Raw genomic sequence first — 24,233 nt, 5'->3', positions numbered from 1 at the left:
TATGTTGCTGCTGATATCTTTAGGCATATGCAGCTGAAAGCAGTACACAGCCATGGGGGTAGCTGCCTCAAATCAGTGCCTGTATGTGATTGACCACATCAGAACTGACTTCATGGCAAGAAGATTTTGAACCAGGATCTTGTCACCTAACTGGTATTCAGTTTTACTGAGCATGGCTCAACACAGATGACACAGTACAGCCTGTTGTCTTGATTATAAGAGCCATGGATCTAGAGCACTGAAGAAAAAACCTGAGGGGGAGTGTGAGGGGAGGAAAAGTTTCAGGTACTTACCTTTGTATGACTAGACATCTGGCATCTCTTAAAGAAATATTTATTATAAATGTCAACTGTGGTAGAATTCCTTTGGGAAAAGGGAAGGATGAGGTGGTTTGTAATTAGGTTGTGGAAGCAAATACATCTGTGCATGTGAGTCTGTGCCTGGTTTTTGAAATCATGACTGAAAATAAGGTAATTCTCATAGATGGCTAAGCTGATCCTCTCCAGCTTAGGAACAAGGCAGCTGGCAGCAGTCTGCCCAAACATACCCTTTTGGGGGGTTTGTGTGCACCTTTGTCAAAGAGATGATGATATGGCTAAAATTAGAATTCTGAAGCTTAAGGTACTGCTGAGTGGAGTAACTTAGGCAGTGATGAATGGGGTTCTTTGTTCCTTCTCTTGTCCTTGTTATACTTTGGAGTGTGTTTTTCTTAAAAATTCCTGTCAAGATGCATGCATCTAGGATGATTCAATTAACTGGATGTTATAAAGTGTTAGCTTACTGTTGGTTTTTTTTTTAATTTCTATGCAGAATTGACATGAAAATGTCTGATACTCAAGGTGGCTACAAACTTGATGAGGCACAAGCCATTTTAAGTGAAATGAAAGCTCTCAAGAAGGCCATCACATCAGGGGAGAAGGAAAAACAAGACCTCATTCAGGTATTGAAACAAGATGACTTTATATTATTTTGTGTCACCATTGCTAGAAGATTGAATTTCTGAGAAATAATTTAAGTATTTTGCCTTTCAGATATGTAATTGAGATTTTTATTAACATAAACTAGTTCTATGTTGTGGTTGGACTGCAGCCTTTTAGTTCTTCAGATCCTGGAAATAAGAAGTATAAAATATAACAACTAACAGTAATAAGCACTTTCTTAGAGATTAGTGTTCATCTCAGGGTTTATTGGTTAAGAATGAACCCTGTGGCCTTCTTGGTCTGCCATGTCCAGCTGAGAGCCTGTCTGTCCAGGCAGGATGGTGATGTGGGCTGCTCCAGGCTGTGGGAGATGCAGTCCAGCCGTACCTGAGCTCCCGTTTGTGGGGTCTGAGCGGGCTCAGCAAACATGGCCAGATCTTAATCATGTGGTTAGGCTAAAGTTATGCAGCTACTGAGGTGCTTTGAGTAGGGGTGAACTCACCTCATGACTTTTTATGGTTTTAGAGCCTGGCCAGGTTAAAAGACAGCTTTGTGAACGACAGAGGATCCCAGTCAGACCTGTGGGCCAGCAGCGTGTCTGTGGAAAGCTCCAGCCCTTTGCTACCCCGGCAGTACTTGGATGTCAGCTCCCAGACAGATGTTTCAGGAAATGTGAGTAATGCTTGAGAAACTCTGTGCATGTGGAGACATTCCCCTGAACTATGTCTAGTACTGCCTTAGTGTGAGTTTCCAGGCATGGGCAAGTTTCTGTGATATCATACCTTCTCCTGGTTTAAACTTCAGTGTGACCTTCATTTTTGTGTGCAGTGTTAATGGATCTCTAAGGGCAACCTCATGTTTCCCCACACTGTCTCTATGAGAACGACCCAGGTGGGAATAAAAGGGAAGGAAGCTTTTTCTTGCTTCTTATGATACAAATATTCCCACAGCTCTTTATGGCAACGATGTGCTACGAGACAAGAAACTACAGCTACACGTGGGCCAAGCTCTAATGAGGACTCTTCCCTTAGGAGTGTGTTTGGCTTTTATGGTGTTACAAATGAGAACAGTGGTGTATGTGCAGATATTTTCATGCCATCAGACGTGTAGAGCTCATAAACCTTCAGTCCACATGTGCAACAAGATCATAACTGTCAGGTGGTGCCAGCCTTGGTCAGTGCTGTGGGTGCATCTTATTTCTCACAGGACAGCACAGAGCCTCTCCTGTGAACCTTTACTGACACGTTTGCAGCCACTTTCAGTCAGGGCCACACATGTTACTAAAGATCTGCAGGTTTGGGCATGATGGGGTGTACCTTGTCTTTAAGCCAAAGCAAGATGTCATCCCAAACCAAGGGTGCAAACAGCATTTTAGAAAAAAAGATTACAAAGGTATTTGTGTGTGCATGGAAATAGAAGCCCAAGATAGATGTGGTAGATTTACTTTTTTTCTGATAAACTAGGCCAAAAAGAGCCTCTTAATCTTGTGGGGTTTCAAGTATTTGAAGAAATCATGAAAAAATGTAATCAAAGTCAGTGTGTTCCTATTCTGTGATGGGTTTAACTAGGAAATGAGTTTGACAAGAGAAGGTGTCACTTGTAACCTCATTGGTTTCAATAGGAAAAACCAAAAGAGGAGTGGTTACTAAGTTGCTGATGTTATATTTTGTGTCTCAGTTTATTACCAGCAGCAATAACCAGTTGGCTGAGAAAGTGAGATTACGCCTGCAGTATGAAGAAGCAAAGAGAAGGTAATTCTTTGGACCTTTTGGCTGTCACACAGCTTATTCTGAGGATATTTCACTAGAAAAGGTGCCACCAGATTGAAACCCAGCAGTACTGCTAAAAAAATATGGTAATTTTTGAGCCAGTGAGACAATAGGCTTTTCGGGCCAGTGTTATCTTTCAAGAAATAAATAACCATCCTAGAAATTACTAAGACATGACTAATATATGAAGAATTCAGTCTGGCCACACCTATGGGGACATAAGTGGTTTTGCTACCTGTTGCCAATGCTTCCCCATTCCTAATAAGGAGACTGTACTGCAAGGCATCTCCTTACCTTATTCAAAATGAAATGAATGTTTGCATGGCTTGAAGGCTGATAAAGAGAAAGGTATATTGTGTTAACACCTAACATATCAAAATATGGTCAATGGCTGCAATTCCAGAGCTTATCTGTAAGAACGTAAGTTTTCACCCTTGCCCTCTGATCTGAGATGAATGGAGAATAGATTAAAAAAAAATTCTATCTACTTAACAGGCCAATTTAAGCAAAAGGTTTCCAGGATTTACTTTTTTGATAGATAATAGCTAACACAACTGTGTAGTTAAATGAAAAACCACCAAGCATTATTATTTAGACTTTGGCTGGCCTAGTCCTTACAGTGATGTAACCATTGGTGGTGGTGACTTTTTCACTTTTAACTGCTCTAGAGGGACTTTGCAATTCCAGAATAACAAAGTTCAGATGCTTGGTACACTCTGTACTGGGATACATGCAAAGAGAAGGATTTTTCTTCGGCCTCTAATTAGAAATAAGAGCTTTAAGGCTGAGATTACTCATAATGTTCTCATTTTGGTCTATTGGCACAGCCAATAGGCCATGTTTCTCAGTGGCATAAAATCTGATCTGTGTCTGTGGCAGTTGTCAAAGACTGTGTGTGCTCAGCTGCTTCTGACACAAACTTACACTTTTCTTCTGAGGTGGAGCAGTTTTCATCAGAACTGTTTGTTTCACCAGTCCGAGATTTACCAAACTACCTTGACATTGAAATCATGCAGTGACTTCTTAAAACAACATGAAAAATATTATTCCTTCAGATGCAGTGGTTAATTTTTCTGTGTTAAAAGTGCTTTTTACTTTTAAGCTTTGTTGAAGACTGCAATTTAATTCACACTGACCTTACCTCTTCAGTGGTAAGAGGAGTACTCTTACTTTAGCCTGTATCTTTTCCAAGGAGGGGCAAGGGAATAGTGGCAAACGTGAGAACATAATCAATATGCCCTTTAAAAAAAGTCAGAACTTTATAAAGGCAGTGCAGTAATTCATTTGAAGTAATGATGAAGGGCACACACACATCTTTCAATTAGAGAATATTTGATACCCATTCCCCACGTCTGTCTTAGATTATCTATAGATTTTTCTCAGAGTTTAAAAAAAATTATTATCAGGAAAGATGGATCTGAATGGATATGAATAATTGATGCTAAAATGCAAAGTTCTCCAGCTATCAGGGCACTGTGGTTTTGACACAATGTTTAGTAGGAGCTGCAGAAACAAATACCTTGACTGCTTTAAAGCTGGAACAATACTATGGATATAGTGACTCACAAGGAACCTTCTGTTCCTGTGAAAATTCTTCCTTGTGATGTTAGAAGTGTTTCCTGTCCCCACAGCAGCATTAAAATGTTCTATAAACTCAAAGAGTAGATGCTTTGCCCACACATGTACCATGAAGGAACCAAATGGTTGAAATGCATGTGCCTTATTAGCTCTGCATTTTCTGGAGAGGTAAAACTGAAGGCTTGAAATCAAGATGATCCCATATTAATTAGTTTAGAACTACTAGATTTGTTAGGGCTGATGTTTTTGAATGTGGCAAACTGTGTTTACACCATTGTTAGTGGACCAGACTAAAGGCACAGATGTAGGTGAATAATTTGCTGACCTTCACTACACCAGAACTGTCAGGACACAATTCTGCCTATTCCCTTACCCACCACTAAAGCAGGAAAGCCCTAAAGCAGATAATGTAAAACCTGCCAAAAAAGGACACAGAGAGAAACAGAGGCTCATGTCAGATAGGATTGTTAATTACTGGTTGTAGATACACATCTTAATGTCCACTCAGTGGAGATGCATGTGTGTGTTGAACACTCTCCAAAGAGACTAAAAATTTTATGTGTTGTGCCTGTGTTGCATAATAATAGACAGTACTAACTGTTCCTAGTAAAAAAAAAAAAAAAGACTTGATATGACAATGAATAAATCATTTAACTGCCTTTTCTAGGTAAAAAGGAAACAGTGAAATAAAACTTGACCTTCCTGGTCAGTATTTCTTCAGTCTTGCAAGCTGGTGGCCATTCAGAAAGATGATGTGACCTGAGCCCAGCATAACAAACCCAGCCTGGCTCAGCAGTGATGCAGTTCAGACTCAGGCAGTGAATTCTGATGTGTTCAGCCAAGTGCCTGCAAGGTGTGCCTTTTGTAATGGTGCTGCTCTATTGGAAAAAATAGAATACATAAATCTCCTTTTAACTGAGAAGGGGAAAAAGAATGATCATTTACCAAAGGTAAAACCTGAGGTTAGTTTAACAAAGCTGTTAGACTCGGAAATGCATAGAGAACAAATTCCCGTGGAAAAGCCATATCCATGCAAATGTATGCCAAAAGAGATCAGATTAATGCCAGCCAATCCTCTTAGACTCATATCCCTTCAAAATGCACAGAGGAATTCTTGGATTATGAATTAATGCCACTGTTAATTCTTCGTTGGAGCACAGTATTGCACTTAATCAGGCACTCAAAAACAAAACAGCTCTTAAGAAGACCTAAAAATAGTTGAGCTGAATATCTATCAATTATGGAACTTTAATTAGAGTAAGCAACCTGCTGTGGGAAATGGTTTTACAGAAAGTGAGGCTTCTCTTCAGAAAGGTGATCTCTAGTGTGTCTCCTGTGACAGTGGAGGCAGGTCAGTGTGTGTGAGCCTAATCCTTCACGGGCTCTCTCGGGGCTCGAGTTCCTCTTGGCCTCTGGAGCTTGGAAGACAAAGCTTTATTCTTCAAGGCCATTCAGGAGCCATGTAGCTGCTGCTGCCCAGATCTGCATCTTATTGCTTACCCCACACACTTTGATTTTGGTGGTTGGCACTGAACTTGCTCTGTGCCTGCACGTGTGCTGGTTTGCTGGAGGAAGCGGCACCGTCCTGCACTTTTGTGGCATAAACCAAGTTCTAGAAAGAGATGAACCCAGATTAGTGGCTGCAGCTGTTTATTGTGCCCCATTTAGGTCCAGTAATTCTGTCACTAGATCACAAAGCTCTTTTCAAAGGGAGATGAATATTGGACGTTCATTTTACACACACATTTCACTTCCATTTCTTATGTATTTACTAAACCCGAGTGAGAGATTAACCTGAGTTAATCACATGAAGGGGCACATATGGCTTAACTCTCTGGTCTTCAGTCAGGTGAATTATTTTTGCAAAATACTTTTTCTTCTTGTTTGCCTTCTAAGCTTTTCTAATTTTTCCGCCCCAACTCATTCTGCCCTTCCCATTCCCTGCTTTCCACTTGATATTTTTGATTGTGCAAGTTCCAGAAATGCAAGTCCCTGGTAATTCTTATTCAGCTTTATCTGTACTATGGTTTCTCACCAAACTGCCATGACCACCCTGTCAGGTCATGAAGAGTTTTAGGTCAGTGAGTGCAAAGGAGGCAGCTTCCTTACCTGCCACAAGCTGTGCTGTCAGTCAAAGCTCTTGCTAAATTCTAGATCTGTATTGCTCTTGCTTTTAGTCATCATCTTCCTGCCTGAGCTCATGTGGTGTGGTGCTGAAGGACTGGTGATACAGACTTTAAACTGAAATCTGGAATGATACTTCTAGTGAAAATACACTTAAAATGGGGTGCAAGCAGGAAGCTCTGGATTTAGGTAGTGTTTTATTGCCTCTCTGACTCTTCACATCTGCAGGTGCAGGGTGCCCCAGAAGTAGTGTAGCTCTTTAATGTGTCCAAAATTCTTATTGTTGAGTCAACAGGTGAATGCTTCCAGTAGCAGCATGGAGACATGATTAACTTCCTCATCGTAAAGACAAAAAAGAATTCCTAAACTTTTGAGTAACCGCTGATCTTTATCTGAATCGTATATGGGGAGTATACAGTTCTTTTCCATAAAGCTGATTAAAGATCAGATATTTGCCACATGATACTCTCCACATTAACTACTGTGAGGTCATTGGCTGTAAGGCATATAGAGCACCTAGAATGTATCTGATAGCTTTTTCTGAGATCTAGAATTTTTGTTATATTATTCCCTGCCTGGTGGACACCACAGATTAGCTAGAGACTTAGTTTTCTGTTGGGAACAAACCTGAGTTAAAACCCCATTCTTCGTGTCCACGTGCCGGGGGTGTTGTCACTTTGACAGCGTTTTGGTAATGGGGACATGAAGGTGGTTGTCCCTGAGCTGAGATTCTTCCTCAGGGCAGTGGAAGATGTGGTTGGTTGTGGTGCACCTTTGTGTGTCTGGAGCAGGAGACCAGCCACTCCGGGAATAACTGCTTGGTTGTGTTGTTTGTTTTTTTTTTCCTCCAGAATAGCAAACCTGAAAATCCAACTGGCTAAGCTGGACAGTGAGGCCTGGCCTGGCGTGCTGGACTCCGAGCGGGACCGTCTGATATTGATTAACGAGAAGGAGGAGCTCTTGAAAGAACTGCGGTTTATTAACCCCAGACAATGGACTCGAGGGGAGGTGGAGAGACTGGAGATGGAGAGGAGGCGCCTGGAAGAAGACCTTCAGGCTGCCAGAGACACTCAGAGCAAAGCTCTGACTGAGAGGTGGGTTAGTGGGCACAGGACAGAGTGTGCCTTGTTGGGCAAGAGGTACCCAGGGGCAGGCAGCAACATCCCCTGGCTGACTGCTCAGAGCAGTGTGCCCTCGGATTCCCAGGACACTCCACTTAGGAGGCTTCTGAAATCATCTCCCAGACAACCCACCTGCAAGTCTTACTCCCCCAGCGGGCGAAAGGTTGTTGTTCCTACGGTGGATCCTTTATAGGAATGTGAGAAATGCTCAAAATAACCCAGTGTGCTGCTAGTGCAGTGTAACGTTTCTGTATGCAGCCAGCACCTCACAGCAGCTTCTACACTTGCTGTGCAGTCTGAGGCTTGGTAAATGTCAGCAGATGGAATTTTAAATTTTTAAAATTTGTTGTTTGTTCTTAGCATCCTCGTATGTGAGTCCTGTAGGATCTGGTATTTGACAGGGCTGTGGGACTTGCACGGGGTATCCTGTGAATCTAAACTAGCTGAAAAAAATGCCAGCTATCCTCCCTAATTTTACTTGTGTTGCAGGGGGAGATCTCATGGGGATGTACAGTGAGGATGAATACTGCATTAGGCATTGCCTACAGGTGTTTTACAACCTGGATGTATTAACGTGGGTGGCTACAACAATGTTTCTGGTAGCTGCAGTCTCTTGAATATGTATGGAGTAGGCACATTGCATTCACTCTGTGGCTCTGCATTTTCATTTCTTCTACATGGTCAGTGTCCAGATGACACCAGTTTTTTACACAGCCTTTTCATGGTTTTATCGTGCTGGAAAAAATATAGACATCTCAGCTGCAAGACTTTTACCAGCCTGAAAAATCAGTGGTTTGACAAATCTTTTTGGTCTTAAGATGAACCCTTTCATTTGGGATTTTTAGGAATATGGTGACGTTCTAGCGTACCAAAGAAATAGCATATTTCTGGGGAAGGATTTTGTGTCCAGAGACCTGTTAAGTTGGGGTGTGAGCACCCAAGTGCTTTGTCTCAAACCAGTTCAGAGTAAAGCTGAGATGTTGCTGAAGTCAATAATTCATGTAGAGCTGTAATGAGATGGTTAATAACTAAATCATGTAACCCTTAGTCATCCATGGACCTTAGTGAAAGGAAATGAAGGCATTTATACATTTATCAGCACAGTAACTATAGGAATGCAATAATGTATAGTGAGTAAAATTTGCCTGACTTTTTTAAGGCCTGATCCTAGAAACATTAACTTTTATGGTACTAGCTGTAGTTATTTACCCCTGTTCTGAATGTTTTCAGGATTGAGTTCCACATTGTAAGAGTTTTTGAAGTTGGTAAACATTTACACGTCTCGACCAAATTCTGTCCTCTGTTATACTGTGTATCCTTATTGACTTTTGTAGGATTTCACAGGAGAAAAAAAGTGGATTTTATCTTTAATCTGCATTTTAAATACTAAATGCTGCTTTAGCTCATCTTTTTCTTCTGTCTTCTCTTAGATTGAAGTTGAGTAGCAAAAGAAATCAGCTTGTCCGGGAGCTGGAAGAAACAACACGATTAGTTGCCATGTTGCACACCCAGCTGAAAAGGTAGGTGACCTTTTCCAGAAGCTGTAGGTGCTTTAACTGCCTTTCTCTGCTAACAATTTCATCTCCCAGCAGAGAGGGCTGAAAGGCCTTTCAGTTATAGTAGTGACCTGAGAGCCCTGTGTAGGCAGTGGAAAGAGAAGCCTCGAGGATCATACATCAGTTCAGATGGATGCTTTTCACTGGACTGAATAACCTGGATAACTGCCTCTGCCTGACAACAGGGGTTTGCACAGTCCCTTCTGCTTCAGACATGTAACATTTAGGTGACTAAGGGTAGCTGAGATTTTTTCACTACAGTTTAAATTCCTGAAGTATTATATTAATGAAGTATGTTAAAGGCAACTTAACACACACAGAGCAAGTGAAGTAGATCTTAGTAATGCAACTACATGTATGAATGTCATGACTGTATTTCTCTAAATTAATTCTAAATGTTGTTTGCAGTGCAGACAATGTATTGAGAGATCCCTGAATCTGTTGTGATCCATAAGGTTTCTGCAGTCAGAATGTGACCTGGTAGTTCAGGCTGTATTTTTGGAAAAGCACAGGATTGCTGTTTCCAGACAAATCATCATTTTGCTAAAGCTGTGTTTTCATTGTTCTCATTTTCAAGAAAGTTCGATGGGTTTTTTGTTTTGAGGTTTTTCCTGTCAGTGTGTACTGAATTTGCTCTGTTTGTAGCTTCTGCTCCACTTGGATTCTGTTTGATTTTGTGAAGATGACACCAAAAAGACTGGAAAGAAATCATAGTGCAAGACTGACATGTAAATAAGCCACCATGGAGAGTAGCAATCTGTGAGGCTTTTATGCAGTGGAAATGCATCATATTTTCATTTCACCTAGCTGATTAGGGATCTTTTGAGGTGACCAAGAAGCATGTGAAACTAATTTCTTCCTAACCATGTGCCCAGTGTTCTTGGCATGCTCCTTCAGAAGAATAAGTGTTTGTTATTAACCCCATAATGCAAAATGTCTGGCATTCAAAGCTATGCACAAAAGGAAGTTGAGCACAGTTTTTTGATAGGGAAAAGATTAATTAAAACCCCCTCCCTTTTCATAGTGAAATACACTGAAAAGCTGTAAATTTATTAGACCCTGACAGATCTATATATATTGCCAATATGCAAAACCATCTCTCATGTTTCAATTATATTTCACTCAGAAGCTTTTTTGACCAAATGTGATGCGGTGCACATCTGTCATACAAATGCAGAAGACATTTTGTGCCAAAATTATACAAAATACAGCATACTTGCCTTTTCTCTCATAAGGTCATGGACATAATTATACAAATGTAGCTTGCAGCTTTTACCCCATAAATAATAAATAAGGATTTATTAGGCTTATTAACATCTCACTGCTTTTCAGTGGGGCAACTTGAACCACTTATACATATGCAGTGATTTTTCAGTAGCTAATCCCTATCTGAAGTGAGGGTCAGTAATGAGCAGGGTCTTTAATATCCAGAGCAGGAGTGTTGGTTTAAATGGAATTTCTAGAGATGGTACATGTTGTAGTCACTACTGGAGTATTTGTTGGGTCTTCTGAGCAGAAAACTGTGCTGTGGTGTCTGGGCTTTCTCATCTGAACAGACTTCTGTTCGGCACCTGCTTAAAATTAATTTTGCTGTCAGTTATGTTCTGAACCTAGAACTCTAGGGATGAATAATGCGTGTGAACTGATTTGACAGCCCAGCCCCAACTCTTTCTCTTGCTCTTTTGGCCCTGTATTCCATGTAGCAGTCTTCCACGTAGGTAAATCCTGCCAGTTTTCTGGGAGCTGCTGGCTGCTGTGATCTCTGAGGGCCAGTTCCAGGCAGCTGTGATATTGTCTTTTGGCTGCAGATCCAAAATTGAGGCAAATGGAAGAAAAAATTTCCAAATGGTCAGACAGTTCATTGCAATAACTTCATCTTCTTGCATGGGCCTGGCTGGTTTTTGTGCTTTGGAGATAACCAGGAACCAAAGATGTTTTCCAGACGGATGCGGGAGGAGGATGGTGTCACTAATTTTAATTGATTTGAAACTGTTCATTAGAGTTGTTTTGGCTAAACAAGGACTCTTATGGGTTTGATATGGTGAGCAGAAAAACGTGTATGAATGGCACTGTCTTTATTGAGAAGTGACCCAATGTTCCTGCTGCGTAGACTGTGGTTCTGGATTGCTGTGGGGACTAATGCATATGGCTTGAGCTAACAAAGCAAAACCTGTGGGCTTGATGACATTCCAGTGTTTTCAGGAGAAATTAAATTACAGTGTAATGGTTTTCTGACTTGTTTCCCCCAGTCTCTCCACCAGCATGCTTTCCCTCTCCTCGAGCAGCAGCCCTGGGTCTCTTGCATCTAGCAGAGGATCTCTTGCCACCTCCAGCCAAGATTCATCCACCTCAGCCAGTTTCACTGATCTCTACTACGAGCACCTGGAGCAGTTGGAGCAGTTGGACTCAGAATATCAGAACAAGCTTGACTTGCTCTTGGAAGGAGCCACTGGGTTTAGACCATCAGGCTGTATCACCACTATTCATGAAAATGAAGTAGCAAAAACTCAAAAAGCAGATACCACGAGTCGCGTTCAGGCTCTGAGATCCTTGTCTGGTACTCCAAAATCCATGACATCGCTGTCTCCAAGGTCATCTCTCTCTTCTCCGTCTCCACCTTGCTCTCCACTGGTGATAGACCCACTCCTAACTGGTGATGCCTTTTCAAGCCATATGGATTTTGATGATGCAGAGATAAGTACAAATCTCTCAGAACTTACCCTAAACACTGGGAGTGGCAACTGTAGACTGGAAGAGCCTAGAGCAGGAGATAAACATCTAGGTCAAGGTATGGTAAAAGATCTGCATTCACTGCATGCATTTATTTTTAATGTAGTTCATAAAGCCCTGAGAAACAAGTGTTTCAGAAGCTCTCTGTTGTCTTGATATCTTTATGTTGAAAAGTGTTTTCAGCTGTGAGTTCTTTTTTGGGAGGAAGGGTTGGTATTTTAATTTGTACACAAAAAATGCTGCTGATCTGATGAGTCTTTCAAAAGACTGTATTTAGATGTGTTTTATTGTACCTACACACATGTGTACACAACTCACAGGGATTTGATGTGCAAATATACATGGTTGTGGTGGGATTCCTGGTTTAATTTGGCACTAACCTATTCAGAATGTCATCTAATGTTTTGGGTCTGGGAGACACATAATGCCATATTGATGCAAACTTTTTGACCAAGCTCTTGAGGAGGGCTGGGAAAGCCATTTAGCTTAATAGTTAAGAAATTATAATAATAATCCTTCCCTTCTACCTTGGAATGCATAAGATCTTGCCCTGGTTCCCAGTAAATCAGTGGCAATGAATTTATTAATTTCAGCTGAGCAGACATGTCAAGGCTGTGCTTGAATTCTGATGTTTTGAGGCGGGTGGTCTCTTAGCAACAAAAACGTGTGTAGATTGTGAGTGTGATAAAATAAGACATTTAGAGAACATAGTGGATGTTCTCATATATGCATATGGCTTGTTGGTGGGTGGGGAGGGCTCATCCTTTTTTAGGATGGTGGATGGAAAGCAGGAGCCACAGTCAGAGCACGGTGCTGGGGCCTGTCTGAAGCCCATTTGGCTGTAGTTGGGTAAAATCCAGTGAGTGAAAGGACTGGATTTGTAGCTGCAGTGAGAAAGAGCTTTAAAGACAGTATAAAGTTGCAAGCTCTAGTCTTATGAACCAGCAGTGCAGTTTGTTTCTGTTTTCATAGGATTATAGAACAGCCTGTGCGAATAAAGGGAACAAGTACCATGTTATCACTGCCTTCTGCATTAAGGAGGCTGACACTATTTAAAACACAATAAAAGACACGAGTGCAAATCTTCCCCTTTGAGCTACCATTTTCCTACAAGCAAGAGGTATTATGCATTTGAGTAGGAAACACTAATTATTCTTATTAGAACTGGGCACTGATTAGTTTTAACCTTTTTAGCTCTTCAAGATTTGCCAAGGCTGTTAAAGTGAAAGCTCAGGTGTTAAGCAGATTAAGTGATTACTGCTGTTAGCCAGTCAGCAGACAAAATAATCACCATAAGTAGTTTATTTCAGGGCAATAACGAGATGAGGTTTTACTCCTCAGGCATTTTGGAGGGGGGGTGGGGTGGTTCAGTGTAACACTGGAAATGCAGTGGCTGGATCTGGGGTGGTGAGTCCTGGGCAAAGCACGCTCACGTGTTCTGTAAGCAGAGCTCAGCAGTATATATCTGAGGGATTTGCTTTGTCTTCCTGTTAGAACAGAACCTCTGCTACCTTTGGGACTGAAATAAGGTTTCCTCTCTCACCTGAAGAATAACTGAGCGATTTAGGAAAACCTGGGATCTGGCAGAGTCCGGCATTCTCTGATTAAATGGTGTGGATGTGAGGAAAGTGCATGGCATGGCTCTTCAAAGCCTTGTCGTGGGGTCTCCAGGAGAGCCCAAGGAAGGGAAAATGGCAGGAAGAGAAGAGCAAACTTTAAATTCTTGATATGAGGGGAAAAGAAAAGGTGGAAAAACACAGGTAGTGTTATCTGCCTGCTTGGAAATATGGAAGAGAGTTGAGTCAGTTCTGAACTCTTCCATAAACTTTCTTATTAGAGTGATACCTCTTCAGAGACCTAAGGCTAAAAACTGAAGATCCAAATTTTGTGTTAATTAGCTGCATGAAAGAGCTTAAGACTTGCAGGGCTGAGCTTCCAAGTCCTTTGCAAAAACAGTAAGGAAAAGGATGGCTACATGATGAATCCTTTTCAGGGGACTATTCCTCTTTATTAAGGTTTACACTTTAACACTCTGCTGTACAGAGACTGACTTCATTGCTGCGGTCTGTGCACCCTCTGTATTCACCTCATTTGGCCTCGAGGTGCTCAGGAGAAGTGATAAAAAATGAGGCTTTTTGGGTTGAAAAGACTAGATGGCAGTGGTAATTGAAGGAGAAAAAGAGGTTAGGTGTGTGGAGGCCAGCCTGTGATGCCTTTCCCAGTAAGGTTCCCAGAGCAGCATTTCTGAGAGAGGTGTGTAGAACTCAAACAACCTGATCTAGAAGTTATTTTCATATTAAAACCATGGACTAGGAGGTGGAAAGAAGCACCACAGTTTTGCCCCTGCCCACACACCTCCAGCACAGCCTGTGATCCAGAGCACAGCAGGGACCAGGTGCTTGCACAGGGCAGGAGGGAGGATGGATTAAACTGGGAATGCTAGTATTAAATGGATCCACTTGTTTTAATTACTGTGTTACAGGTGCTAACTTCTATTTATGTGGATTGGCCTATGGGGAAAAGGTCTGGACATTTTATTTCTGTAATGGTTCCGTAGGAATATCAAGATGAAAAATTCCATTTGGTGGTAGTGTCAGAAAATCCATGGATAAACAGGCCCAAATGGCACAGGTGTCTCAATGGATTGGTGTTACCTGTAGCACCCTCTACTGTTGGCTGTAGAACAAGTCCTTATGGTGTTCATTAACCCTATGTTGAGCTTGCACGCTTTTTCCACCAGTTTATTCAAAGCTGGTTTTAATTCTTTGAGTGGCTTTGTGAGACTGAAAAAAACCAAAACCCCAACAACACAAAAAACCCACCCCCAAAACCCAAACTCAAAACCCAAAAGACCACTCAAAACTCAAACATGCTTTTTAATAAAGAAAATATGTGATAGAAACCATATATTGGTTTGGGGGCAAGTGCTTTCCTAAGTCTACAAGAAAGAGGGACCACTGCTGAAAAACAAAAGCTCCTTGGAGAGGAGTGCATTGCTCTGCTGCTGTGGGGTCACAGCTGCTCCCAGGGTGGCACACATGGCACCTCCTCACTCTGGGAGCGGGTTTCCCACAGCCCTGACAGTGAGGGACATCTGGGAGCTGGGTATGGCCCAGCATTCCTTACCCACGTTGGCAGATGGAGTTCTCCAGACTCTTGGTCAAAACTTCCCTGCAGAAACGTTCAAGTGAAAAGGTGCAGAATTTGCAGAAGTTTCCAGGGCAGTTTTGTAGCACAAGAAATTTACATTAGATAACACCTCTGTGCAAAACTCCTTGCTTCACCTTTCTTGGTTGCTCTCCCCCATCTCCTTTTCCCTGCATTCCTGCACATGGCTGCTCTTTTAAATCCTAGAATCTCTCTTTCTCTCCATGTTCAGCTAGTTAACCTGGTCTTTGTGGACCTGTCTTCTATCCTGTGTACACTAACCTTTTGGGTTTAGGGGCAGTTTTTTGCTGTTCCCCCTCCTTGAAGCTAAACTCCGCATAAGCTCTTCAGGCAGAATATACCTGTCCCCATAATCCATACTAGGCTAGAGCTTGGTCAGCAGCTTTTGCCCAGCTGCTGCTCTCTGGGTGGCTTAACCAGAAGGTCTGCTCTCTGCTTAAGAGTGACTTGTTTTATTGGTTCATATTTATAAGTTCACTGGAATTTAGGAGTTCTGCTTCTTCTTCATCATGTCCTGGATACCTTCCTGCCTTTCTAGGGCTTTGAAAGCCTCTCCTCAGGTTGCCTGCGAGGGAGGACCTGTGCCCACGGAGGAGCTGGGGCAGCTGTAACACACTCAGCACAACCTCTGTGTCACCTCAGCCCATGGGTACACTGCTGCAGGACCCATGGTTCATTGGCATGTGATGGAGCCCTGCTCTCGCCTCCACCACACAGGCTGTTCCTCACGTTTTCCTGAGGCTTTCTGTTCTCCAGGGCAGTCGAGCATGTTCCCAGTGCACTCACTCCATGGTCGCTTCTGAGCTCAGCCCACCCCACCTGTGCCCCCTCTTGTCTTCAGAAATGTACCCAATACTTGGGTGGGGGGAAAAAATGCAATTCAAGGGGAGGAGAATAAAAAACCCTGCTCATTTATCCAGAGAGCTCATTTTCATTAACACCTGCTTTTGGTTTTCTTCTGTGCTTTTCTGATAGGTATAAATACAGCTGGAGGGACAGCACTGAAGGTGGCGTGTGTGTCAGCGGCAGTGTCTGATGAATCTGTTGCTGGAGATAGCGGGGTGTACGAGGCGTCTGTACAAAGGTAGACATCAGATCTCTCTCTAGAATGAAGCCAATGACTCAACTTTGCACACAGTGTGCTGGAATACTGCTGGTTGTGACCTATTATGTGATTCGGTGGCTGAAGTTCTCAATCTCGGATTTCTTAATACTTCTGAAAAATCCATGAGCAGGTTGAATTTGATTATCAAAATGACCCGTGCTTCCCATAATAGCAGAAAGCAAGCTCACAGAGAGCTGTTTGAACAGCTGGTCTGTTTGTGGAGGTGCTGGTAAGCTGTGACTGCTGCCTTGGCGGGGGTAGCGGAGCCATCTGGCAGGTGTAAAGTTCCCCTCCTCTCAGTCAGCCAGTCTGCTGTCAGTGACAGCCCTCAGTCAGTGGGAGGGGATTTGGGACGTCTAAGGAAAACAGCAGAGGCACCTTGGAGTGCCTCATGGATGTGTACGTGCTGTGATGCAGTTCCCAAGTTCTTGGAACCAATATGTGACTCCTGCAGGACTTGTCCCCCTGAGGACAAAACTTGTCACTGGAGCTGGGAGTCACTGCTCTTGCTGGGTTTGTGGACCTCCCATACTGCTTGCTGAAGCTGTCTGGGAAGCTCTGAAAAAAGTTCACTGGAAGGCACTGATCTTGTTGGTACCTGGTTTGACTGCATCTAACATGGGTTTTCCTCCTGTTTTTATTAGCACTGAGGGTCATTAGTTGCAAGATGCAACTGTAGAAGCGAAAAATTGCTCATCTCACATTCCCCCCATTCATTCATTGTTTTCACTAATTCTCTAGATAAATGAGTAATTTTTATGTTTACAGCACAATTCACTTTGACAAGGAAGTGCAATGCTTCTGTAAATTAGAGCTCATGGTTCTCAACCTAGGCAGTCAGACAGTTGGGGTGTCTCAGGGCCCCTGTGTCCCCTCAAGGGGACAGGCAGCTCTGTGGAGAGGGGAGGAGGGATGACATGTGGCAATTACAGAAGGCATCCCATGCATGCTCACATCTGATGTTATTTAGTGTTGTTTGGGTTATCAGTTTACCAACCTTGGTGGTGACTTCAGTGCCATTTTGATGCCTGTTCTAGGTGGTGAGGGTGGGATGTGCTATCCATGTGTCCTTTGTAGCTGAAAAGTAAGGAAATCCAAGAGAGTGCTAGGTAGTAATATGAAAAATAATTAGAAGAGAAGAATGCTAATCCTGTTTTCATGTGCTACAGCATAGCCTCTTGAGTCAATTAGACAATGAATGTGGTTTTGGGGACTTCCAGTGCATAAAACTGTGGAGGAGGAATACATGGGGAGGAAAATGATGCAGAATAGCTGTTTCCAGCAAGACCAGCCAGTGTACTCTGTCACTTCTAATGTGCTTAAGACAGTTTGATTTCTTAAAGAAACAAAGGAATTACTTAAATCTAATAAAACTTGAGAATTTTTGCTGTCATGATTCAGGACAGGATTGCAGTTGTTAAGTCTTATTTCTCTTGCTGGGCAGTCAGCCGTTTTTACTAAAATCAGTCAAGGGAACCCTTTAAAAATCCCCCACTGCCTTATTTTTGCAGTCTTTGTGTGGCTTTTTTTTTTGGCAGTGAAGAGGGAAGACATATGACTTTCTGCTGATAAGCACTGTAATACATACCTCTAAGGCTGATTGCACTTACTTCTTAAATGAGCTTTCTTTTAGCTGCTAGTTGTACAAAATCCATATACGCAACCCCTGAATGGCAGGGAAAAGATCTTGTATCTAATGCAAACACTTCAATAAGAGGCAAATCAAGTCCTTAATTGTCTTTGATTCCTTTCAGACCATGTGTATCAGAAGTGATGGTGTTTGACAGTGATGACACAGAAGCAGTTGGGACAGCTAAAGTGCAAATTGCAATGAGGTAAGGGTGGCAGGTTTTTATTGGATTTCCCTTCCAATGGAAAAGAATGATAGTTGGGATTTAAAAGATGGTGCATTCTGTGCTGTTTTCTTCCCCTGTTCGTCCTGTCCTATTTGTATTAACTAACTAATGCCCTCTTGGTAGTGTAATTGAGAAATACACTCAGCTCCAGGAGGTTCTTTGGACCAGTTACCCATTTTGTGTCACTGGAAATCAGCTGGTGTTAGTGTGTTATGAGGGTGCAAACCAGCAATGGGAGCACTGAGTGCTGGGCTGGAGAAAGCCTTTTGCTGGCTTGCAGTGTCCTTAAGTGTCCAGCTTGTGGAGGGAAAACTGCTGAGAGTAAATGGGAGTCACAGTCATTGACCACACCTGAATCCCAGTAGTGGGTAAAGCATAGGAAGGCAGGCACAGAGGCATCCTCCTTAAAAGACTTAGTGGAATTTATGTGGGATTTGAGGAAAAATATGTAGCACAAAACTCATTTGTCATGGCCAGCCACAGTAAAACAGTGATGACCCATAATATCTTCACTGTTGTACTTGCAAGTATTTTTACTTGTAACTTTTCCTCTATTACAGTCACTATATAAGGCCTTTCAAAAAAATTTAGTTACAACACAGCAATTTAACCAGACCCCAGGAAAAGCAATGTGTGTTAGGTCAAATCTGTAGTCCATTGTATCTGAATTAAATTCTGGGTGTTCTGGGCTGTTCTGCATTCTGGATGCTCTGGTAGCAAAACTTCATGTAATATGCAACTGGTTTTGTTTTAAGTTATAGGCAGTCATGGTCCCATTGTAGTGTTGTCTTGTTTTTAAATTTTTTATGTCATTTATGTTAATGAAACAAGTGGAACATTCATTTATGGAGTGTAAGGCAGACTTGTCTAACAATAATGCTTTTTTGTGTCTTTCCAATTCAGATATGATGACAAAAATAAACAATTTGCAATACTGGTCATCCAGCTGAGTAATGTTCCAGCACTGCTGTTACAACAAGATCAAAAAGTGTAAGTGGGTGATATAAACACACTTGATATATTTGTATTGGATTCCAGCGGGAATAAAACTGACACTGGCTTATGGTTTTTCACACTCTTAAATATTTACCCTTTCTGAAATGTTTGTCTGCTTTGTTATGTGTAGCAACACTTATCAACTAATAAAGCTGTAAAATAAATAAGATGCAGTTTTTTCCTCCAAAGGTCTGTATTTGCTAGGAAAAGACTTACCTGGAATTAGCACTAGCTGGTGAGGTTTTTAATTGTAGCAACTGCATTGAGTTGAGGGGGGGTGTTAATTCTGCTGCAGAACTCTTCCTTGGACACCTGCACAGGTGCAGGTGTGGGAAAATGCAGCTTCTACCAGACTCATTCTGGACACAAGATTTTTAAAATCAGCTGTGCGCTGACAAAAATTTGGTTCATTTTTGCTGTTTCTACCTACAGAAGGGTGTGACGAGTTGCACAGGTGTAAAAAACCATGTAAAACATGATCCCACAATGTCTGATTACAAGAGGACGAGGCCTGTGGCAACTCCTGCCACTTCCCATCTCCGACGCTGTGACGAGACCTTCCTTTTTTGTCAGTTGACTGATACCCCAGGGAATAGGATAGGACAGGGATGTCCACAGTGCTTAGGATGACTCTGCCTGACAGCTGTGTGGAGCTGCACAGCTCTGTGGAGCCCTGACTGCTGTGCTGTTTCCACAGGAACATCCGTGTGGCTGTCTTGCCCTGCTCGGAGAGCACGAGCTGCCTGTTCCGCACCAGACCGGTGGAAGCTTCGGACAATCTTGTGTACAATGAAGTATTTTGGGTTTCCATCTCTTACCCGGCTTTGCGCCAGAAGACTTTAAGAGTCGATGTTTGCACTGTAGATAAGTCTCACCTTGAGGAATGTTTGGTTAGTATTCAGCTCTGTCTTAATAACTTTGTGATTGTTCCATCTTTTTAATTAGACAGAATGTTACACTCTAAAGTATGGCAATGTCTTATTACATAAGTGTTCTTGATAATCCTTGGCTGTATGGTCTGTCCCACATAGAATTCTTTGCAGTAACAATTTTGATCAGGAAAAAAGTTTATTAGATAAATGACTTTGTCAGACCACTAGATATTTCTTCTCTCATGACTTGATGTCAAACTCTAACTATCGTTCTTCCTTTTGGAAGCTTTTATTGTAGTGTAATTGAGAACCAATTACTTTGGTTTTGAATGTATCAGGTTATGTACTAAATGTGATGCAGTACAAAAATGACAAGGCAGATGAAGAGGAATGGAACTTACAAAGCTAAAACATCTGGGGCTGGGCAGTGACTTTTGTCAGCCTTGCAAATTTCTTGAAAGACAGTCTTCCTCTCCTGTTCCTTTCTCTTTTTGTTTGAAGCTCTGGCTGTAATTTATCCTGGCTGCAGTAGCACTGTTCGTACTTCTGGATTCTTGTACACTGCTGTAGTGAAACACTTGTTACTTGGAAGCCCTAGACAATGCTAAAAATAAACATAAATAAACCATTACTAGTGATGTTGAAATGGGATAAACAGGCAATTTTTCTTTTTGTCAAACTTGCCGAAATCAAGAAGTCCTGAATCTTCACTCTCGCTTCTTCTGACTGGTGAGTAGTTGTTCACACTAAAACTGTGGTTTTTCTCTCAATAGGGTGGAGCACAAATTAGCCTTGCTGAAATATGTAGATCTGGAGAGAAATCAACCCGGTGGTACAACCTCCTTAGTTATAAATATCAGCAGAAGCAACACAGGAAAAATAAACAAGGAAACAGTCACTCTGAAGTACCCTGCACTGAAAAAACAGTAAGAACAACTGCTTTAATCAAACAAATCTCTTCTAAACAGTACTAACAAGAGGGACTGTTGGAGTAGAGGAGAAGGGAAGGCTGGTGTGTTTATATTTACAACTTGAAAATGTTTAGTGCAGCAAAATAATAAACATGTCGATTACAGATATGCCCTTGTCCTGGGCTAAATACTTACTGAAACCTGCTCCTCACGCAGCTGAGGGATGTGGTGCCTGGCCTGGTGTAAGTGATGTGTGAGCTCTTGCCTGTCTGCCCACCAGGCAGTTCACCTTGCTGTGATGAACTTGCTGGACGAGTCGAGATCCACTTACCTTTGCACATGCATGGCATGGAACGGGCTCAGCCTGGAGCTGCTCACGTGCACGTGCTGGGGGAGGTGGGCCAGGAGTGCTCACACAGGCTGGGCTCACACTGGGTGTGCAATGGGCTGCTGGAACAATGCAGGGCTCCCTCCTGCCCCTGGAGGAGAGCAGGGGCTGTTCTGACCTGAAAGGCTGGGCACTGTGCAGTTTGTGAGAGTCATTTCTTCACAAGAAGCCTCTTGCTCTCCTCAGGACTCTGTCTCAGCACTCTTAGAGCAGACAGCTGTTGAACTGGAAGCTGTGGAGAAGAAGCTGGAGGAAAGCAGAAGCACTTTAACTAGTGGAGAGAGCTGGTAGGTAGCATCCCACCATCTTAGTGTTGTGGGGTGATCAGAGCATTTGGGTATCCATGTGCAGAGGAAGAGCAGATGACACTGAGCTGTGGGAGGCTTCTTCTGTCTCTGTTTTGGTGAAAAATCCTATTTCTTCTGTTCTGGAGGTTGTGCATGGAAAATGTGAACAAAGCTGATAAATGTTGAAAATAGTCAACAGCACTATGCTAATTTTGTTATTTGTTCAATGTTCTATGGATCTCCTGAAAACTCCACTGTATAGTGCAAGGCTTTGCTTGAATATTAATTTGGCTGTTGTTTATATAGTTCAGATTCAGATTTCATTAATGAAGCCCAACATTTGAAATAAAAAGCAAGCCTGGCCAGTGGGGTTGATGGAGAAGCCTACTGTGATTTCAGATGAGCTAAAAAGGATGTCACAACATTGCTTCAGTTTTGTCCAGCCACACTTTTTAACTGAGATTAATGGCATCCTGAGAGCTCCCCTCAAGATGCACTCACCTTAAGCCCAGACCACATGGCTGAACCCTCAGCTTGCTTTTTTTGAAGCCAGATCAGGATGAAGTTTTTGGCTGTAATGTTGCCTTCTGGTGCAGTTTCACTGCGGTTTCAAGCCTATGTTTGTGTAATCCCCTGGCTGCCTTGGGGATGTGTTTCTGTCCAGCAGCTTACAGGAGGTAACTCCTGCTGCAGCACCAGTACTGGCCACAACAGGCCAGTTCAATAACAAAGCTGTTCCTAACAGGCAAGATGAAGAGGTTCCTGATCCAGAAGAACAGGATGAGATCAGTGAAAATGAAGCAGAGGAGGAGGAAGAATTCTGTGCTGGAAAATCTCTGTGGGAAACAGAAGAAAATCTGAATTCCCAGCTGCATGTGGAAATAGCAGAGAAGGTACAGTCAAGGGCCTTTTGAACAGAAAGATGAGTAAACCCATTGCTCAGCTGACAGGGTTGCTGTTGAACTGAGCAAGGCTATGGCAGTTATTTCAAAGTTCATCATTGATGATTAAATGTTTTATCTACCCAAAATCTTTGTAAATGACTCTATGTGACCATTTTGTCTCACAGTTAGTATAGGGTTGTTTCATGCCTTCTTTTTGCTGCTCACTAAAACTGTTTTCATTAATGTGACAGTGGTTTGACCTTGATTAGTTCTGAATGTAGTTGTAGTCAAAGGTATGCTGTACACGTGCTCTCTACACATCGATTTGGATCTTTGCTGCAGATGCACAACAAGATAATGGTCTTTAAAATCATACCTCTGTTCTCTGTGAGATTGCCAGGTCACAAGGATGTCCTGGATCCACAGGCAAAGCTCGTTGAAATCAATTGTGTTGTACAGCAATCAATGGATGTGGAGCCCTTAGGGAGCAATACAGTCCATGTAGCAGCCAGAGTTCCAGAAGTGAAGTGTCAGGACACCCTGCATGGAAAGGGCTAAAAGAATCTCTGGTTTGAATGCAACTCCTGTGGGACTGAGAGTGTGGCTGTCAGACAGCCCTGGGTGTGTGTCATGGGGACAATGGCAAGGTGGCACTTACACTGCAGGGTGTGTCTTCCAGGTGGATAAAGAGACCAACACAGAGAGCCTTGCACAGTCCTCCACTGTGGTTCGTCCGAAAGACAAAAGAGCAGCAAACCCACCCCAAACTCAGTTTGTCAGAGGCAGCACCATCATCCGCTCCAAAACCTTCTCCCCAGGACCACAGAGTCAGTACGTGTGTCGGGTAAGGAAAGGGCAACCCTGGGGGTGTAAATGCTGGGTTTCTGTGATGGGTGATATCAATGTTCACTTAGTCTGAATTTTTCACAGAAATGTGACAGTGCTTTCTTCTCTCCCCCTCTGGCTTCAGAAGTTGCTCTGTCCTCACCTTCTAGAGAGTATCTTTCCCTGGAACTAACAGCATTAAGCACAAATTTATAAGATATGTATGTGCACATATATTTGTGGTACATGCAGCATGTTGAGATGCCCAAACCGACCTAGAAGGGCTGCTGTAAAATAGTGATGGATAGGCTGCATATCAAACCCTTTCCTGCTGCTTTAAGACTGTTCTGTGCTAATTTGAACTGATTGAGCTGTGTCCACCTGACTTTATATGAGGTGAATGTGAAACCCTGATAGAAATGGAAAGGTAATTACCTGATAATGTCAGCAAAAAAACTGTAGAAGCCTGAAAGTCACCAATGTGCTTTGTCTGAAGGTAACTGAACAGGTCATGTGTAGGGTCAGATGTCACTTCCTCTGCTTTGAAATGTTTGTTCACAATTATTTCCTGAATTGAGGGTCAGAATGAACTATAAATAATGCATCTTTTAAGCAGAATTGGCAAGCAAGCAAGCACTGTTTTTTAGTCATGCATGACCTGTCCCAAGTGGGCATGTTCTTAACACAGCTGAGCCAGATTTGCTGTGCAGGTTCTCTCTGGTTCAGAAGCAGGTGCTTCCAGAGGAGCAAACCTCGCTTACTTTGCAGCAGTGGCCTGTGCCTGGGTGGCACAGCTACTGTGTCCCAGCACATGCAGGTCCCACACACCTGCTCCCCTCTTCCCCCAGCTTGGAGAAGGAACGTGAGAAGGGAATTAAACCCCACTTAGCTGGGCACTTTGTAAGGGTCTAGAGACAATCAAAAAAGAAGGCAGGCGGTGTATATGTAACATGACAACTCTTCAGCTGACAAACCTGGGGGGGAGCTTTGAGATAAACCTGCCTCTTCCACCACTAGCTTAAAATACATGTCATTAGAGAAAAGAGAATTCTCTAATGAAGTAGTCCCATGTTTTACAGATGCTAGAAAAGAGTATTATTATTATTATTATTATTATTATTATTATTATTATTATTATTATTA

General features: G+C 42.5%; 1 protein-coding gene across 1 annotated transcript in view; it reads left to right on the top strand.

Moving 5' to 3' along the window:
- WWC1 (WW and C2 domain containing 1) overlaps window positions 1–24,233 on the top strand; it is a 66,993-nt gene that overhangs the window by 39,152 nt on the left and 3,608 nt on the right. The window contains exons 6-19 of the mRNA XM_027682605.1: window positions 811–940; window positions 1,446–1,592; window positions 2,598–2,671; window positions 7,243–7,485; window positions 8,943–9,032; window positions 11,318–11,856; window positions 15,942–16,050; window positions 17,826–17,906; window positions 18,831–18,917; window positions 19,621–19,813; window positions 20,569–20,721; window positions 21,281–21,381; window positions 22,127–22,274; window positions 22,945–23,109. Of these exons, the coding sequence (XP_027538406.1) occupies window positions 811–940; window positions 1,446–1,592; window positions 2,598–2,671; window positions 7,243–7,485; window positions 8,943–9,032; window positions 11,318–11,856; window positions 15,942–16,050; window positions 17,826–17,906; window positions 18,831–18,917; window positions 19,621–19,813; window positions 20,569–20,721; window positions 21,281–21,381; window positions 22,127–22,274; window positions 22,945–23,109 (2,260 nt within the window). The remainder of the gene's footprint in view (window positions 1–810; window positions 941–1,445; window positions 1,593–2,597; window positions 2,672–7,242; window positions 7,486–8,942; window positions 9,033–11,317; window positions 11,857–15,941; window positions 16,051–17,825; window positions 17,907–18,830; window positions 18,918–19,620; window positions 19,814–20,568; window positions 20,722–21,280; window positions 21,382–22,126; window positions 22,275–22,944; window positions 23,110–24,233) is intronic.

Source organism: Neopelma chrysocephalum, unplaced genomic scaffold (assembly GCF_003984885.1).
Source record: "Neopelma chrysocephalum unplaced genomic scaffold, ASM398488v2 Primary Assembly neopelma1_63, whole genome shotgun sequence".
Lineage (NCBI taxonomy): Eukaryota > Metazoa > Chordata > Aves > Passeriformes > Pipridae > Neopelma > Neopelma chrysocephalum.
This window is presented reverse-complemented; position numbering and strand designations above follow the sequence as displayed.